The 18,918-nt window shown below is 39.4% G+C and overlaps 1 protein-coding gene across 1 annotated transcript in view; it reads left to right on the forward strand.

Moving 5' to 3' along the window:
* PALMD (palmdelphin) overlaps nt 1–18,703 on the forward strand; it is a 43,682-nt gene extending 24,979 nt beyond the window's left edge. The window contains exons 4-8 of the mRNA XM_036883846.2: nt 10,988–11,102; nt 11,239–11,272; nt 11,390–11,503; nt 13,175–14,266; nt 18,349–18,703. Of these exons, the coding sequence (XP_036739741.1) occupies nt 10,988–11,102; nt 11,239–11,272; nt 11,390–11,503; nt 13,175–14,266; nt 18,349–18,392 (1,399 nt within the window). The 3' untranslated portion in view covers nt 18,393–18,703. The remainder of the gene's footprint in view (nt 1–10,987; nt 11,103–11,238; nt 11,273–11,389; nt 11,504–13,174; nt 14,267–18,348) is intronic.
* Nucleotides 18,704–18,918: the final 215 nt, after the last annotated feature.

An 18,918-nucleotide genomic window follows, 5' to 3' on the forward strand; every position in this document is an offset into this window, starting at 1 on the left:
AAAAAAGGAAGAAATCTACCACTGCCACCAAAATGCCATTACCTTGCCTACTATGAACAGGAACCTACCTCTGACTAAAAAGCTATCAAGAGAATAAATGAAAAAAAAAAATGGATGATGACTTGAAAACACCACCTATTTAAAGAGACTAACTGAAGACTAGACAAAGATGTAACATTAATGCCATCGCTTCACTTTCTTACCTTGCCCCTCCTTCATATGCTCTTTGATTTCCCCAGCATTCTACCTTGCTCATACCTGCCAATATCATTGATACATTGGTAGCAATAAGGGCTAAATGGTAACCAGAATAAACACCCCTTCACACCATGGAAGGCTAAAAGGTAGATTAGGATAACCTGTCAGTTCTCCCTCTATCTCACTGCAATTCAATAATAACAGTATCCTTTATAGAGCATGTATTATATGCTAAGTTGGTATTAGTAACACACTATTTTTCTGAGAATGACAATCCTCTGAAGGATGTCTAGTTAGCCTTGTTTTATCCATAAAGACACTGAAGCATAGACAGCTATAAATCTAGTAACAGTCAAGCCATGAGTCATACATATACCTTTCTGATTCCAGACGCTTTCTACCACTCCTCAGCCCGCTTATTCTTGATTCAGTTCAATGAACATTTAAGGAGAATCAGCCACATATAAGCCTTTGGTCATCTAGAGGATATTTGAGAATCATAAGCTCCTCAAAGCAAATTGTTTACCTCTTCTTAGATCCTTTAACTTTTCCAAGTGCCTTTTACCTTAATTATCTCATTCAAAACAATATTCAGTAATCTGAAACACAGACTTAAGATCATGTCATAGATTTTTGGCTGTATTGACATGAGTAAAGAAGGAACAAAGGAATAATGGAACAATCCAGAAAATGGGAGGGGAATTAATTTCAGCGATCCATCCTCCAGGTCCTTGTCACAAAGAATGTTCAAGGGGAGAAACTCATTGCATTAGACAAAAGTTCTGGGCTACCACAGGGTGAGGCTTCCCCATTTTCAAGGAGAGAACCCCTATGGCTAAATTTACCAGCTCTGAAAAACCACAGGGCCCCTTTGTAATGCATCTTTTGTCTGTCCTAAGATGCACCATTTAGACCACCTACGGCTAACTGGTCCTTATTGGTTATCCTGTTATAGGAAGGCTGGAATGTATATTCATTGGTCTTCAAATAATAGAGTCCTGTTCTTGGTATCAAGAATGAACAGTTAACACTAGAAGCAAAGCAAAAATGAAGTGGATAAAAATAGAAAATATAGTGGCTCTTCTATAAAATAGTTAGAGATAAGTGTTAGAGGTTACAAGGCACAAAGCCAGTAATTATCCCTGAATGAAGACAGTCAATGGCTATGGGCATTGTTGAATGTGTTGTGCCATTTAATAATATGGTTACAAGTAGTTGAGTCTCTAAAAGTATTTTTCCCTACAACTTTAAGAAAGAAATCTTCCCCAAATCATGGATAAGCTCATCTACAACTAACTTGCCATGTCCTGGCTACAATAGTATTTGAAGGTCACTTGGGAAACTTTCATCACCTCTGTGGAGGTCAGTTTGAATTATTATTGCAATTATTTTGCTTTTATTAAGTATTTGGCATGTACTACAAGGTTCTCTACAGGCCATAATTAAAAACCACACACCCAGCTTCTGTCCTGCCAGAACATTTGAGAAGCCCATAACTCACCAATTCACCATACCATACCAACCTCCAGGGCATGCATTTATTCGCATTCATTTGAAAATACATTTGTAACTTGCACATGGAAGTGGCTGATTCTCTGGAAACCAGTTTGGTTTCTTATTTTTCATGGCAGATGAAACCCTTCATTTACAAAATATTAATCTGATTAAGAGGATTTGCTTTTCTATTGAATCATTCTCTTTTGACATTACCTGCCTACACGGCAGTTTTAAATCATGATAGTGTCATCTGCCATAAGATAATTATTCATATATACAGAGTTATATTAGGAGGTGAGATTCACCCAGGCAAAAGCTTCTCACATGTAACTATAAATTATTCAGCTTTTCTAAACATCTGCCCTGTTCCCAATTATCTGAACAGACTGACATTTGTTTCAGTGTCGCTGTTGGGCTGGCTCTCTGCTTCTAGTTATCTTGAAGCTGCTGTGTTGATTGCTTGTCCTGTTCTTAAATGTTTGGGATTAGAGGCAACAGATCTGGCTGGGGGCAAACAGTGTTTGCTGGATGCCAAATGTCCTTTAATTCTCTGGCATCTTACCCATGGCCTGTGATTGTTTGCCCTGCTGGGCTAGGTCTTCTTTAGTGTACCTGTGTCTGTTGCCAAGGACTGACTATAATTCTTGTCCTATGTCTGTGCATTAAAGCATTCTCCATCTTTTCTGATACACTTATTTCTGTTTGTGAATAAGAATGTGCCTAACATGTAACAAGTGCTTCATAAAAGTTTGTTAAATGTTAGATGACATTTATCAGACCCCAACTTTAAAAACTAAAACAAAACATCCCACCTTCTACTAAACTACATCTTCTCAACTTCAATGAGAAAATATAGTTTGGCATTACCATTGGCCAAATTATCTATAAATAGAAAATATCTTTAAAGAAATCCTCCCATCTGCAACAACATGGATGGAACCAGAGGGTATTATGCCCAGTGATATAAGTCAGGCAGAGAAAGACAAGTACCAAATGATTTCCCTCATTTGTGGGGTATAATAACAAAGCAAAACAGAAGGACCAAAACAGCAGTAGACTCTTACCAAGAAGGGACTAGTGGTTACCAAAGCGGAGGGGTTGGGGGGCGAGGAAGGGGAAAGGGGATTAAGGGGCACAATATGTGTTGGTCACGGGGATGGTAGAAAAGCACGGAGAATACAGTTAATGATTCTGTAACATCTTCCTACGTTGATGGATGGACAGTGACCTCACTGGAGCAGGTGAGGACTTGATAATACAGGTAAATGTTGAACCACACTGAGTTGTGTATTTAAAACCAACATAAGATTGTATATCAATGATACTTTAATTAAAAAGATGAAATATCTTTAACCTCTAACCAATTAGTAAATAACTTATCCACCTGCTGCAAATGACCAACACACTTCAGTCAAGATTGCCTGATTAAACTCATCTTCATTTTTTTTATTATCATAGAAAATAAGAAATTCTTTTATGCTGAGCAAAATGAATGTTGTGTCTAAGTTCATAAGACTGTTTTTAAGAGTTTTGCTCCTAATTTGAAAGGAATTAAAAGCTCAGACACTTGAGTCCCTGTTGGCAGATACTTGGTCCCCACTTCCATCCTGCAGCCTCTGGGCCAGTTGCCTTTACAGGTGCCCAGGTTTTGCTCGTCTGTCAAGTGGAACTGACACTTTTGGGGTTGTCATAGGACTGACTTTGTCAGTGGGTGCTAAGTGTTCAATATATTTTAAATGTTGTTATAAAGGCTGACAAGTGAAATGTGGTCAGGTAGGACATACATTTATTTTTTATTTTTTCTCCTGAGTTCCAGTCTGTTTGGCTCCTGATGGCAAACTCCATCAGGGTGTTAGTGCTTGTTAACTCCACCAAAAACTGAAAAAGATAAATGGACCCTTAGCAGTAGAAAAATTGCCTTCTAAAATGACCCTTTCTTGGAGCATCCAGCATTTATGTACTGTCCTTTTTCTAAGACAAAAAAATTGCATGTTGGAATTGGATTGGGACATTATCTGTTAATGATTAAGGGAGGTTATTACTGGAACGGTGCATGAAATGAAAGTACCCTCTTTCACCTAGGGAGTTCTCGAAAATAACCCTCTTCTTCCCCGGCAAATAGGCAAGAGAAGAAAGATCCAATAATGGATAGCATTACAAATCCTTTTTCATGTACTCTGCTTATCTAAATTGGCACTTGATGCCTGCCTACCATCTTTCAGAAGTTGTGAGAGGTACTAACTCACCCATCAGGCCCTGCCTACCGCCCAGGAGGCACCAAGAAGGATCGTTCTCTTGCTCTGCTGCCTGTTTCTCACCAAACTGAATCAGCATTTCTGGGAGCTCAGTTCCCATTCAGAAAGGTGACACCTGCTAGAGATGGCATGGCAGCACTTAGGGAAATTCTAACCATCAGCTTTGAGATAAGCAGGTGAAGGTTAGTGCGTTATCCCCCAGTGACCTTCCCAAAAGCTTTCCATGTAGAAAAGAAAATTGTTTTACATATATGTAAATGTATATTTATATGGGGCTTGTACAGCTGAAATTTTATATATATGCATATATATATATACGTATTGTGTATATATGGGCATGTCCACATAGAAGATATATACAGATATACATATATATACACATATCTATCTCCCCAATACTTCACTAACACCTGCTAAATTTTTCTAACTACCCAAACTTTTGGAAAGGGATTGGATATGAGTACCAAATTTAAGCCCTGAATTTTTTGAGCTTTAAATCAGGGTTGAGTGTCCTCTTAACAATGAATTGTTACTGAGCCAGGGAAAATATGTAAATACACACACGCACACACACATACACATATATTCATGTGGATAGATATTTACATAGATATATATGCAGATATATATATATATAGAGAGAGAGAGAGAGAGAGAGAGACAGAGAGAGACTTAAACATAAATAGAGATAGTGTGAGAAACTTGCAAAGCAAGTTAACCCAAATGGTAATTTTAAATAAAAATAGGCTTGATCAAATTCTATTCAACTTAAAGTTTGGATTACAAATTATGGCTAAATGGATGAAAGAAATAATGAGGAAAAAGTAAAAACACCAGAGACATGAATATTTTTTAGATCCCTGGTAAAGCCTGTATCCAGCATCTGTACTCTACCAGGCACTGCTTCAGGATTTCTCAGCCTCAGCATCCCTGGCATTTTGGACCAGATAAGTCTTTGCTGTGGGGACTGTTCTGTGCATGGTAGGAAATCTAGCAGCACCCTTGGCCTCTCTACCCAGTAGATGTCAGTAGCACTCCTCAAGTTGTGATGACTGAAATGTCTCCAGTAATGCCACATGTCCTCGGGAGAAAACCACCTCTGAGACATACTATGCTAGTTATTCAAAAATAACACCTGCTACCAAATGCAACTTCCATTTTATGTTTCTTAAGAACAGTCAGTCCTCAAAAATGTGGTGCCTCATCTGGTGGGGTGGTTGTCAGACCTCCTCTTCTTCCATGTGGGCTACCATAGAGCCTCCCCTTGGAGTTCGGCCCCTGGGGGTGGTGGCCCTGGGGGAGAAGCTAGTTCCATGTTCTCGGTTACTATCTTCCAGGTTTCCCATCATTTCACTGTTGTTCTGATCTCTTGGAAAACTTTTTTTTAGGACAACAAATCTCTCTTAATGATATTTATATTGTCCATAAATAATATATGGAAGTATCAAATCTACATACAAAAATAAGATACTGAGTTTCACATGGAAGTGGGAATTTTAAGAAATGCTCTGTATCTGTAAGAATCTCCTGCAGGGGGTTATGATTTTAAGTCATCAGCACCAAGATGCTTCCTTATTATCCTGCTTACCCAGGAGTTGGTGATAACTAAGTGATGAAAAACAGAAAGGGAGTGTTTGTTTCTATTTGGTTTTCATAAACATGTCATGATGTGTCATTTGACTGCAGCCCCATATTAATGCAACTTTCACCTGGTGACTTGAAAACCTTGGAAAATATCATTAGCAGATGCTTTGATGAGGTTAGTGGACTTTCAACCTCATATTTTTACTATATTAGTCTAAAGACAGTTATGAGAATCATGTAGTATTACATTACCCATGGGCCTCTCTACAAAGGAAAATAATTACAAATACCCCACTGTGCATTTCCTAATTCCCTAAGATGCAATTGCCCAGGCAGACCCAGAGCTCTCTCCCTGTGCCCCAGGACTAGAAAGAGGCAGAGACAGGAGGAAACTAGCATTTGCTGAGTGCTATTTCATTTACTCCTTATTAAACTCTGAGAAGTAGTTAACATTACCCAGACCTCTAAATGTATAATTGCCCCAGGATTTAGTCTTTCAAATGCCTGACTTCTGAGGAAATCTTCTTGACTCCTATGGCTATAAATACTAACTTCCAAATTTACTTCTTCAAACCCAGACTTCTCTGAGTTGCCAACTTTTATATCTAGAGGTCTTTGTACCACCACTTGACTGCCTCGAATGTATCACATCTCCCATGAATCTTTCTTCTTTCTCCCGGGTTTCTGTTCAACCAAATGCATTCACATTTTTTGAATTATTCAGGTCAGAAACACTGGATTCACCATTGATGTCTCCCTTTCTCTCACACCCCACATGTCATCTGTCAACAAATCCTGGCAGTTCTTCCTTTGAAATATTTGCAGAATCCAATCACTTCTCACCCTTCTACCACCAACCACCCTGGATTAAGTCCTCTTCATCTGGATTAGTAGAACAACTGACCTCCACGTTTGCCCACAACTGTCAGTTCTCAACACAGCAGCCAAAGTAACTGTTTAAATTACAAGTTACTGCACGACTCCTCTGCTCAGAACACCCAGTGGATCCTTGAAAGCCTTTTCATACATAAGGCCCATACAATCTAGTTGCCTGCCACCTCTTTGACTTCATTTCTCACCATTCACCTACTTATTTGTCTGCTCTTACTAAAATTTTTATAGTTACTCTTCCCTCCCACTGAGGCACACTCCCCTGAAACCTTCATGTGTCCCTCCCTCATCTCCTTTGTGTCTCTGTTCAAATGACACTTTATCAAAGAGCCTGTCCCTAACCACACTACATAAAATATTGTCTCCTCCCCAGCCAGCATCTGTGTGTGTGTGTGTGTGTGTGTGTGTGTGTGTGTGTGTAAATAATGTATTTAAATACATTTGCAAGAGTTGGCAAACTATGCCCCAGGACCAAGTCCAGCCCTGGACTATTTTTGTATAGCCACAAGCTAGGAATGGTTTTTCATTTCATTAAAGGGTTGTAAAAAGAAGGGAAAAAAAGATGAAACTCTTTTCTGTGTTTCTATGAAAACATACAGAAACTATGTGTGGCTTGCAAAGCCTAAAATATTTACTATCTGGTCCTTTTAAAAAAGATTGCTCTGTTAGTGTGTTGTCTGTGTCCTCCCACTAGAACGTAAAGTTCTTGAAGAAAAGGACTGTGTTTTCTTCACTGTCATATCCACAGCACATAGAGTTAGTGTCCAGCACAAAGTAGCTGCTAAACAAATATTTTTAAATGAATGAATGAAGAGAAATGAGGCTTAGTGAGGTCTGGTGACTTGCCTAACTTCACCAGGAAATTGGCAGATGAACCAGTATTCAAACCCAGGTCAACCTGGTTCCACAGCTGAATCCTGCTTGCAACAATTATTTCAACCTCCTTGTTTTCTAGCCAAAGGTTCCCATTAGACTGTCTCTAACATTGCTACCAAGTAAAGGATCCTGTGAGAAAGGCCATGGAAGGAGAAAAAGACAATGTATTGTAGAAAACCTTTAATAATTATACCAGAATAACATTTACATCTGATATTAACCACATTCAATGTCCTTTCACACACATCATCTCTTCTTAGCTTCACCAAGTTTCTGTATAAAGTAAGATGTACTATATTCTCACAAGTTACAAAGCTGAGTTTCAGGGAGATTAAGGGAGTTGGCTCTCACAAGTAGTGAGTAGCAGAAATGGAATAATCTAGATCTATCACTTTTAATATAGAACTTTCCATTCTACCAACCAACATATATTCCCACAACTCTTCTGACAGGCAAATGTGCTACTATAGATGCGGAAGGATTTTTAATAGAACGGAAGTCACAACTCAGTAATTTCTGAGAAAGCAGAGATACTACATTTTATTTGGGATTCGACAAACCAAGAAAACCTCCTCAGCTGTAAATGGTCAACTACCAGCAGCTGGAGACAGCAGGACAGAAAGACCTTGGAAACGAGCAATGCGCAGGAGAATGGAGAAGCTGACCATATCTTGGGATTTTATTGGTGTGACTGTAGCTGGGATTTGGAGCTGCCAGATCTACGACCATCTTAAAGAAGAAAGCCAAGAAAACTGACCATTATCGCAGCTGACACTAATGTCTACAGCTGCCATCTCCTGGACTAGCTTCTGTATCTAATCAGCCCTGCTCTGAGGCAGCTGACTTTAGGGCTTAGAGTATTTGGCTGAGAAACCATGTATGCTTCATGGTGGCCGAAGGCCAGCCTTACTAACTGTGTGCATGCCAGCAGGTGTATGTTATATGCAGGATAAAGGTCATGCTGCTGCACTGTGGAGTTGACTTGAATCTGATGTGCGGCTGTCCACTGGTCAAGATATACCAGCTCAGAATGTTTGCAACAGTCCAACTTCAAATGTCTCTTTGTCCCTACAAGTCCCCTTATACCTTGTCAGGCCTTTGGTGCTCTTTTTTTTTCCTAGAAAATATGGTTTCTATACATCATAGCAACAGCTGAGGCCACTGTGCTAGATTTTGTCCATTTTTCATCTCTTCACTCACCACAGTGATAGGGCACAATTCGTAGGAAACTGAAATTACAATGAAATGTCATTTCAATATTAGGATATGCAGGGTTTTTAAGTGTTAAATAGCTGTGATTATTAAATTCAGTTTAATAATTATAATGCTATAAAGGGTTGTTTTGTCAATGAGTTTCAGCCCCAGGCAAGTTCAAGATGGATTCAATGTGACCAAAGAAATGACAGTAGAACATTCTTGGGGTGAAAAGGTTATACCCAACCTTATTTCCATGGTGGCAGGTCAGTCACTAGAATCGTGTCCACTCAGAGAGAGTCTGCATGCAGCAAGCTCTTCTCTGCCTCTGGGCCTCTCTACCCACACAGCCAACCCAGTCTCTATCCTCGACACCACCACCACTCCAGCCTCTGCTCTGCTCTCCTGCAGCCTTACAGCCATGCCACCGTGTCACCCAGAGCACTGGGCAGGGCTCCCTACATAGAGTCAATAACAATGCATTGCCCACAAGTGTGTAGTGAGCTAGCCAACCAGGTGTAAAGGGGTGGAGGACTGGGATCCACCCCAAGAGAAAGAAAATATGTTGCTGACTGAAATGGAAACCCACAGGAACCTTCATTTTATCCACATTCCATCCCTCCCTCCAGGATTCTCGCCTCTCAATCTGTGTGCCCTCAATCCTCTGCGATGGTCCCTGTGCCAGAAAGCTGGAACATTGTAACCAAATTACATAATCTATGACAATATACAAATAACAAAAATTACAACAAATTATAATAACCCTCAAGCCTGAGGAGATCCATTGCCACCAAATGGTCATCTGGCTGTATTCAAACCAGTTCTACTCAAAGGAGTTAACCAAAAGGACCATGGGTGGGCCTTACAATTCCCACCTTCTCCAGCCTCTCCAGCAAAATGTCTGGCAGACACACAGGCCAATCTTATTGCTTTATCTCTGCCCTCTGCTTCATCCTCAGCAGCCGGAACCGCTGCTCCAGTCTCAGTTGTTGCCACAGCCCCAGTCCAATTTCTGTCTGTCTGCTGCCTTTTCAAACCAACCTACATCTGGGTCCTCATGACCTTCACAGGGCCCTTTAAATTCTTCCTTAGAGAAGCAGACTGTATTTCCTTTTGTGCTTGAGCCTGAGGACAGAAGCAGAGCATGGAGTGCTCCACAACCTGAAAGACTCTCCCATTGCTGAGTCCTTCAGGCTCTCCACCCGCTTTCAACCAGGTGGGGTCTCAACCAAGGAGGGGTGGATGCCTCTGGCACCAACAGGGCTTCCACCCTCACCTGTTCATTAAACCTCTGCTCCTCCATTTCTGGAGCTGACGGCTCCACTACATCCTTCACCTGCCCCATGGTACCTGGCAGTCTGCGCTCTCGTGCTGCTGCTTCTCATGCTGCCACAACATCCTTTACTATTTCCACATCACTTCATAGTGATGCCATTTCAGTCAGCACAAATTTTATTTCTCTTGGGGTGGACCCCAGTCCTCCACCCCTTTACAGTAGCACATATCTACTGGGGGACACTCGAATGTCTCGCCGTCCATGGGTGCAGCCCACTGAAACACTCCTTCCATGAGGGACTTTTCTTTTCCTTGGTCAACAATGAATCCTGCCAACTATGCCAATTGTCTTACCAATGGGTTTCAGCTCCAAGCAAGTTCACTATGGATTCAATGTGACTAAAGAAATGACAGTAGAATGTTCTTGGGGTGAAAGGGTTATACCCAACTTTATTTCCATGGTGGCAGGTCAATCACCAGAATTCCATCCACTCAGAGCAAGTCTGCATGCAGCAAGCTGGTCTCTGCCTCTGGGCCTCTCCACCCTTGCAGCCATCTCAGTCTCTGTCCTCAGCGCTGCCACCACTCCAGCCTCTGCTCTGCTCTCCTGCAGCATTGCAGCCATGAGCACTGGGCAGGGCTCTCTATATAGAGTCAATAATGACACATTGCCCACACATGTGTAGTAAGCTAGCCAACCAGGGCCAGGTAAGAATCCTGGCCACAGGAACCTGCAATTTTTATCCACAACGTTTGATTGGCTAGAAAAAAATAATTATAATGTTTTCTCTAAATAATTTATATGCAGACTTGAATAAGAAAAATTATTGAACTACATAATATCTATAGATATACCATCCTTTCAGTTCAACTTTAAACTTGAGTCTTTTTATAAAAGAAAATTCTCCATTTTTTTTAAATAACATTAGTAATCACAGTGGAGAAAGTGAGGTGAGAGTCAAATAGTTTACCTAAGAATTCACTTTGTCAAAAAATAAACACAAATTTTAAATTTGAATTGAAAAGTGTCATATCAAAGTCAGATATTAGGTACCTTCTATGTACTAAATGTGATGGTTCCAGTGATGCTACATTCTTAGAAATTATCTGTATGCTTCCATGCAATATTCCAAGGAAACTTTACCTATGGGGGATATATTTGAGTACTCACATTTGCACTGTCCTTGGCAGTAAAAAGTATATTTTTTTGTTGTCAGACTTGAGAAAGAGATCCAAGATCTTGAAAAGGCTGAGCTGCAAATCTCAACCAATGAAGAGGCAATTTTAAAGAAACTAAAATCAATCGAGAGAACAACAGAAGATATAATAAGGGTGAGCATTAACCAACTTTTTAGAGCTCTCACCCCCTCCCAGAATGAGTCCCCAAATAGTATATAATTCTTCAAACTATATCCACACTTAGAATTTATTTTTAACTGTACTAATCATGGCAATTTTTTTCTTATAGTCTGTGAAAGTGGAAAAGGAAGAAACATCAGGAGGTATGTTTTTGAGCAGTCTGTTGAATCTCTAAGATATGTCTTAATAAACTCACTGAATTTTTTCCCATCATTGTAAATATATTCTAAATGTATTTTGAATTACTATTAATTTTACAGAGTCCATTGAAGACATCTATGCTAATATCCCTGACCTTCCAAAATCCTATGTACCTTCCAGACTAAGGAAGGAAAGAAATGAAGGAATAGAAGATGATGAACAAAATAGAAAAGGTATATGAGAAATTTGTTTCCAAGGCAGGTTCTCAAATGCAGATTTTATAATGTCAAATATTAACAACTTGCTATGACAACCTATGCTTCAGGTTAAGCAATGGTCCATTTTACAAAGTTGTATGAGCTGTGCGAGCCACTTGCATAGGTAGGAATAATGGGGTTACAGTGTTTATTCTATGCATTTTATCCCCTAGTAAATGAGGTAGAAACAAAAAAGATAAAGGCCTGAAGAAGATAAAAAGCTCTTAAAAGTACAGCTCCCCTGATCAAAAATATCTCTCTCAAAACATTCCACCTAGAAGACACCCTCTTGGGTTACTAAAATCCCTTATAAAAATGAAAATACTACCCTTGGGAAGGTTAGGCATTATTTACACCCATGTGGGAATGATTTTCATAAAACTAATACTCCAAAGCCTCTGGAAAAATGAAGACATGCACGGGGCAGAGAGGAAACCTTTTGATATTAGACTTAGAAAGAGAAGGTTCACTCTATCTGCAGGTAGCAGTTGTTCGTTTAAATACTCAACAAATATTTAGTGAGCACATACTATATGCCATGCTCAGTTCTTGCACTAAGAATACAGTATTGAATAAAATAACAAAAATCTCTGTCCTCGTGGAGCTGACCTTCTAAGACAGAAAAAAAGACCAAAAATATAGGTAAATAGATAAAACATTTTATGTTAGGATGTGAAAATGCTAAAAAGAAGAAGAAAACAGGGAAAAGAAATAGGGAAGGTGTGGCTAGGGAGGTTGCAGTTTTAGCCACATGGCCAGGGAAGGCGAAGTCCATCAGGCAACAGAGAGGGTATGAAATGCAAGCAGGGCTCAAAAAGGAAGGTGGGAGGCTGCCACAAAGCAAGCACTGCCACATGGTAATTTTGCCCAGAATCCTGGTACCTCCACTGTGCCAGTTAAAATTCCAGCCTTAAGGATCTTGCCTGGACCATGAAGCAGATCTCAGCTTTGCCCAAATCAACCAGCTCTCTCCAGCCCAGTTTCACTACAGCTGGTATTGCTCAATGTTTAGCCCTTCCTCCACTTGAAAATTTAAGTAAAAATTAAAAGAAAAATAAGGCAAAAGGAGAAACGTGATTCTAGCCTCCACCCTCCCTCTTCAATATCAGTTCTACATTTAAACAACCACCTGTTACAAAAACTTCAGAACATTCCTCTACAATTGCAACAGGTTGCTGGCCTGTGTTGCAAGGATGTAACTGAATAATATACACTGGGCAAGGCCTTCTACTACTGCCTAGTGTGACATAGTCTTCCTAACTAAAGAAGGTCTAATTCCTCCCCTGAGGAATGTAAAGGAGTGTAAATCTGTCTTGTTGGATTTCTTAATTAAAAAGGGAATATCTCTTGACTTCCCAGTGAAAATCCTTACTATTTGGAACCATCAGCTTCTCTTCTCCAATCAGCCTTTCTTCAATCCCATTTATCAGTAATTCCATACATCCTTACATAAAAATCCATATCATTACCATGTCGATCATTATATAATTAATGAACAAAATTAGAAATTTCTTAAAAGATAGACAACATGTCAGGTTTTAAAAAAAATTAAAGGGTATAGTTAGTATAAAAATAAACCCTGGAAAACCAGCTAATTTACAACAGGAAAAGTTGTGTAAATCAAAGATCAAATTTGTCTCTCAACAGCTTTGTATGCCATGGAAATTAAAGTTGAAAAAGACTTGAAGACTGGAGAAAGTACTGTCCTGTCTTCAATACCTCTCCCATCAGATGATTTTAAAGGTACAGGAATAAAAGTTTATGATGACGGGCAAAAGTCGGTCTATGCAGTAAGCTCTAATCACAGCACAGCATACAATGGCACAGATGGCCTGGCACCCGTCGAGGTAGAAGAACTTCTAAGACAAGCTTCAGAGAGAAACTCTAAATCCCCAACAGAGTATCATGAGCCTGTATTTGCCAATCCGTTTTGCAGGCCTACAACCCCACAGAGAGAGAAGGTAACCCCTGTACCAAACTTTCAAGAAAGGATCAAGATGAAGGCTAACGGACTGGGTAATGATATGAATGGATCCATACACTGCATGGACAATGGACTTCCAGAGCGGGGCAACAGCTTCAATCACATCAGTCCCGTTCGGCCAAAACCTCATCCCCGGTCAGTGACTCAACAAGCAGGGGAGACAGCCCACACCATGCAAAAGAGGCAGATGGCTCCTTGGGAAGAATCAGATATGACGCAGGATCACTATGCACCCTCTCCAAAGGCAAGACTGAGTCCCAGTGAAGCACCGGCCAGGAAGTCGGAGCACCAGAGCTCTCCTGCTTGCCCGGAGGATGAGGAAGACGTTAGATACAATATCATGCATTCCCTGCCTTCTGACGTGGCCAATGCAGAGCCTGTGACAATGATTTTCATGGGCTATCAGCAGGCAGAAGACAACGAAGAAGAAAAAACGCTTCTGACAGGGTATGACGGGATCATCCACGCGGAGCTGGTTGTGATCGACGACGAGGAGGAGGAAGGAGACGGAGCGGCGGAGAAACCATCCAACCACCCCGCGGCTCCCCGCAGTCAGGTGTACCTGCCTGCCAAGCCCACGCCGCTTCCCAGGAAGAGACCAGAAGGGAATTCCCATGAAAACGCCAACTACAGATCGGCCCACAAAAACTCCATGTCCCTGAGGGAGCAAGAAGAACGCTTAGGCGGCCGCGCCCACCACTCTCCGTTCGATGTTCAGGTAGCTGGAGATGGGACTGAGGATCCATCCTTAACAGGTAATAAAAGTGGCAAGTCTTGCCGCTGCTGTCTAGTCATGTGACAGTCTTTGTGTTGTTAACAAGTCCTCTTGCTTTCAGCTTTCTTGACCACCTTACAGACTAATACACGCTAATATTTTTTTATTAATGCTGATCTGCATTTGTATCACCATAAGAAAAGTAAGTCACTTCAAAAGACAAAGAAAATGGAAAATAAATTGTTGCCTTATTCGGATATTGCATTAATTGACCTAACTTGAAATTCATCTTCTGTCACAGTGTGTCACTGCCTGTGAAGGATTTGGGTCACTACTATGCTGGGCCATCTATATCATATCTTTTCCCACCAGAATCTAATGCCAGCTACTTGTTTGTGCCTCTGTGCAATCCAAACATAAGTTAACAAATTGCCTTACTTTTGCATGAAAAAACAAGAAACAAATTTTATTTTTAGTGTAATATTTTATTGCTTTGCTATATCTTGTTTCTCTATACTTTTATAGTTGTATTACCTTTATTTCATTAATTTTTCTACATTTTAAAATAGAATGTGAGTTTATCTTACATTATAATATTGGCCATCCGGTAGTCTTCTCTAGCTTAGCAAAATTTTTTTCTTTTACCTATGTATTCACACTTCTCATTCTCTATAAAATTGTATACCTATCTAGCTTTTCTAGGACAGAATGAAAAATAACAATTTTTCTACAAAAATGGTAGCTCATCCATTTTAAGTTCCTCATTGTAACTTAAATACTGTGTTCTACTTATCACTTATAAAGAATAAATAAGAACCTGACAAAATCAATTATAATAGCTGTACTTACCTTGGTTAAAAAGATAAGTTAAATACCAGATATATAGGTTCTGCATGTATGAATGGGACAGTAGTTTTCAATGTCTTTAATGAAAGAATTCTCATTAAAAAGTAATAAATGTTGTGTCCCAACTAATGCAGTGAGCAGAACCTGATAATTCTACAGAAGTATGGGAGTCCCTGAACAATTCAAGGATGGTTCTTCCTCTACAACCCATACCCCAATCTTGGGTTGCCAGTAATATAAAATGAACCTCTCCTATTCTCCTTTTAAGTAGTAAAATTAGTCATACCATTTGAAATTTTAATTATCTGAAGAATTTCTAGCCTCTTGGTAAGTGTACACTTACCTTGCTAATTCAGAATTCAGTGTAGTGTCTCCACAATGGAAACCTGCTAAAACTAAAAGTTCCTTTCTGTTTTGAGGATGAGTTTTGTTTGCTGATCAAACCTTGTATCTTAAATTCATTTTTAAAACAACAACCCAGAAGACTTAGAAAAGAGGAACACGTTGTTTAATGGTCAAGAGCAGTAACATTAACTGCTGCAAAAACCTCCTGTTTTTGAACTTGGATGTTAGCCAGCATCTCCTGAACACCCTTATTCCTTCTCCTCTATCCAGGTCAACACATTTACCCCATAGAAAAAGACAGGAAGTGACTAATGTTTCCAGACAACACTAATCATGCCACTGAGCTAAAATAATGAAAACAGGAAGACATTTTCCAGACCAAGTAACAATACAAAGTTCTGTACTATCGATCAAAGCATCTTATAAACAGAATGCTCCAAATTCCTTGCCTTCCATCATGATATTGTTTTACATTCCTGTTTTCTAATTCAGCACATGAATTACAGAGTTGATATTTTTTTTAGTGGGTTCTAAAAGTAAGTATATCATATTGACATATGCCTTAGGGGGCATCCATATACATAGTATATACAGTCCCCTATGCATTCCAATTTCATGAGCACCAGGTAGGTTGGGCTTCTTCCTCTACCCACCCCCAAAAATGCATATTGATACTTGAAAATCTACTGCTTTAATCAATTTCTTTATTTATAATATAGGTCCCCTGCTAAATATTAATATTCCTGGTAAGCATATAATAGTTAAGAATTGTTAGTCTCTTTTCTCTTGGTGTAATTGTAATCAAAACCTTATATAAGAGTAATTTCTAACTTGGAAAGAGCAATAATGTGGGAAGAAAATGGAGAAAGTGGAGCCAGAGATCCTAAAGATCAGATTTTTTTAGTCAAAACTTTAAACAGGATAAAACATGATAAAATTTAGACAAAGTTATGTCTATCTGTAAATAGAGTCATGTTCTAAGGTATAACTCAATGCCAGACACTTCCCCAGTGAGCGGCCCCAGCAAGCTTCTGGTGGGACCCTACTACTATTCCCAACCAGGCAGGTGGCTTTTTTTCCAACCTATTCTTGTACTTCAAGTTCTATTCTCCCCTCTTGGAGATGCCAGTGACATTTCACAATGAAGGTGTGGCAAACCTCTGCTCTTAGAGATTCACATGTTCTCAGCACCAATTGCCAACCCGTGGCAACCATTAAGAGCAAAGAAAGTAAGGAGAAAAGCTCTCTTCCACCAGATTCAACCACCAGTGTCTGAACTGCTATGGAGAGAGGAGGTAGAGATCAGAAAGTAGCAGAAAGAAGTTAGCCGCTACACCTACCAGCCTTCCCCTTGCCAACATGCTCTGGCCCTACACATCTACTTGGAACTCACACCATCTACCTGTCCTAGGCCTAAAGAAAGAACTAGCAGACTAACAATCTGGAACATTTTTCCTCATTAGGAAATGAGACAGGAAACTGCGAATCATCCGACTCTTGAGGACGTGCACATCCAGGATGTCCTTGAATGTTTCAGACACAGTGCATGCTCCCAAGGAGGACTTTGTCTCTGCCTTAAAAGAGACCTTTTAAAAAGTCCCTTAAAATGGACTTTGGCCCTGCTCTCTTTCTTAGCATGGGCAAAGTAGGGGTCCATAAAATCCAAGAGTAGAAACTATAAAGCCTTGCCTTCTGCCTTCAGTTCATCTCATGCTGTGAAAATCCAGTCCTCTCCTCAGGTTTCACTACCCAACATCTCCCAGTAATAGAAATCAACCTCTTGGCTACAGACAGAAAATTCTCTCAGTTGATCCTAAATTCAAGGAAGTATTCTTGACCCTCCCACTAGAAATGATCGTTCTCTGTAAAGTTCCAAGGGAAATAATGTCCTTTGATTTCATTTAAATGAAAATGTTCCACACAGGTAAAGTGACAATAAAAATGATCATGGTCTTGTTATAGTATTGGGTCCCATCCCTTCTCATATTTGTGAAAAAGAGCTTCTTAGACACAGGGTCATTTCAAATGTTAGGCAATTAACATATGGCTGAAAAATGAGAGATTATGCCTTCCCTTTTTATTTTTTTCATTGAACAAAATTTTGCAATCAATTAAATAGCTGGATCTTGGGCTATATTACACATGATTGTAATGATCAGTGCCTTGAAAGCATCTCTCAACTTTTGGAACATGACTGAGATAGCTATACTCTGAAGTCCTCAATATTAAAGGCATGATATCAGAACATCAGAGGAGTGTCATGAATTCTAAGCTACATTTTTAAAGTGGTTTCTACATCTAGTCTATCATTAGTGGTGGAATATGCTCAAAAGATATATTTGCCATTTCAAGGTATATTTATAACATGTCTTGACAAAAACAGTTTATAATCAGTTCAGCTCTTAATTACTGGTTCGTATTGTTTCATTCAAAAAGAAATTTGATTTTGTCATTCTATATTCAAGATGGAGCCCCTTGGGACAACCAAGTTTTATGAGTGAAGAGATATCCCAACCATGAATTAGAGTTTGTGTCAATGCCTTTTTTTTTTTTTCAGTAATCCATAGCTCAGAAATATGCACAAAACACAGTCACTGACCTATAGGAATTTATCTATGGCTAATAGTGAAGTGGTGCACTAATCCTATACTTACCAAAAGATTCGTAACTTATGCTGTGTTTGCTCTACTAATTTTTCTAATCTTAATAGAAATAGGTTCCTTCTAGTTCTGAACCTGCTTCAGCCCTAAGTTAACCATAGCTTATTATTTCTACTGTCTTTTTGTGCTACTAAAACAATGCTCTCATTGTTGGATAAAATCATCTGAGGTATGTTTCAAACTTTCCTGCTTTCTATGAAATGGTCATTTAGACTGAAAATTAGGGCTAATTTTTTATAATTCTCTATTTCTTCTTTTCTTTAATTTGCAGCTTTAAGGATGAGAATGGCAAAGCTGGGGAAAAAAGTTATCTGAGAGGTGTATCATCTACATAAACATCCTTTGGAGAAGAAACTAAGAAATGTAAAAATTTCTCTTCTGGATATTTTGTTTCTATTTCCTGAGATCCAAAAATATATAATTGTACCCATATTAAGCCATGTGAATAAGCAGCAGTCATTATTTGCAAAAAAACTCCAAAGAAAGCTGGGGAGAACAAACACTTAACTTTTCCAGTTACTTGACACAACTCAGTGGGGAGAAAACCAGCATATTTTTATTGTATTGATACCAAAGCATTTCTAATGAGACCTGGTTAAATTTAAGAATAAAGTTATTTAAAATAGCCTGACTATAGTCTATTAACTGACATTGTAGTTTTGCTAATACAAAGACTGAAAGATCACAGAAAGTCATTGCACCTCATCTTCAACTCTGACAAGTAAACATGCATCCCAGATTGACAAGGTTTTATGACAACTGTGTCCTCTTGCTAAGGATCAACTCAGTTGATTGGTAGAGACTTCAAACTCCTTGTGTACACCCAAAAGGTGCATGCAGT

The sequence above is a fragment of the Manis pentadactyla genome, chromosome 4, assembly GCF_030020395.1.
Source record: "Manis pentadactyla isolate mManPen7 chromosome 4, mManPen7.hap1, whole genome shotgun sequence".
Lineage (NCBI taxonomy): Eukaryota > Metazoa > Chordata > Mammalia > Pholidota > Manidae > Manis > Manis pentadactyla.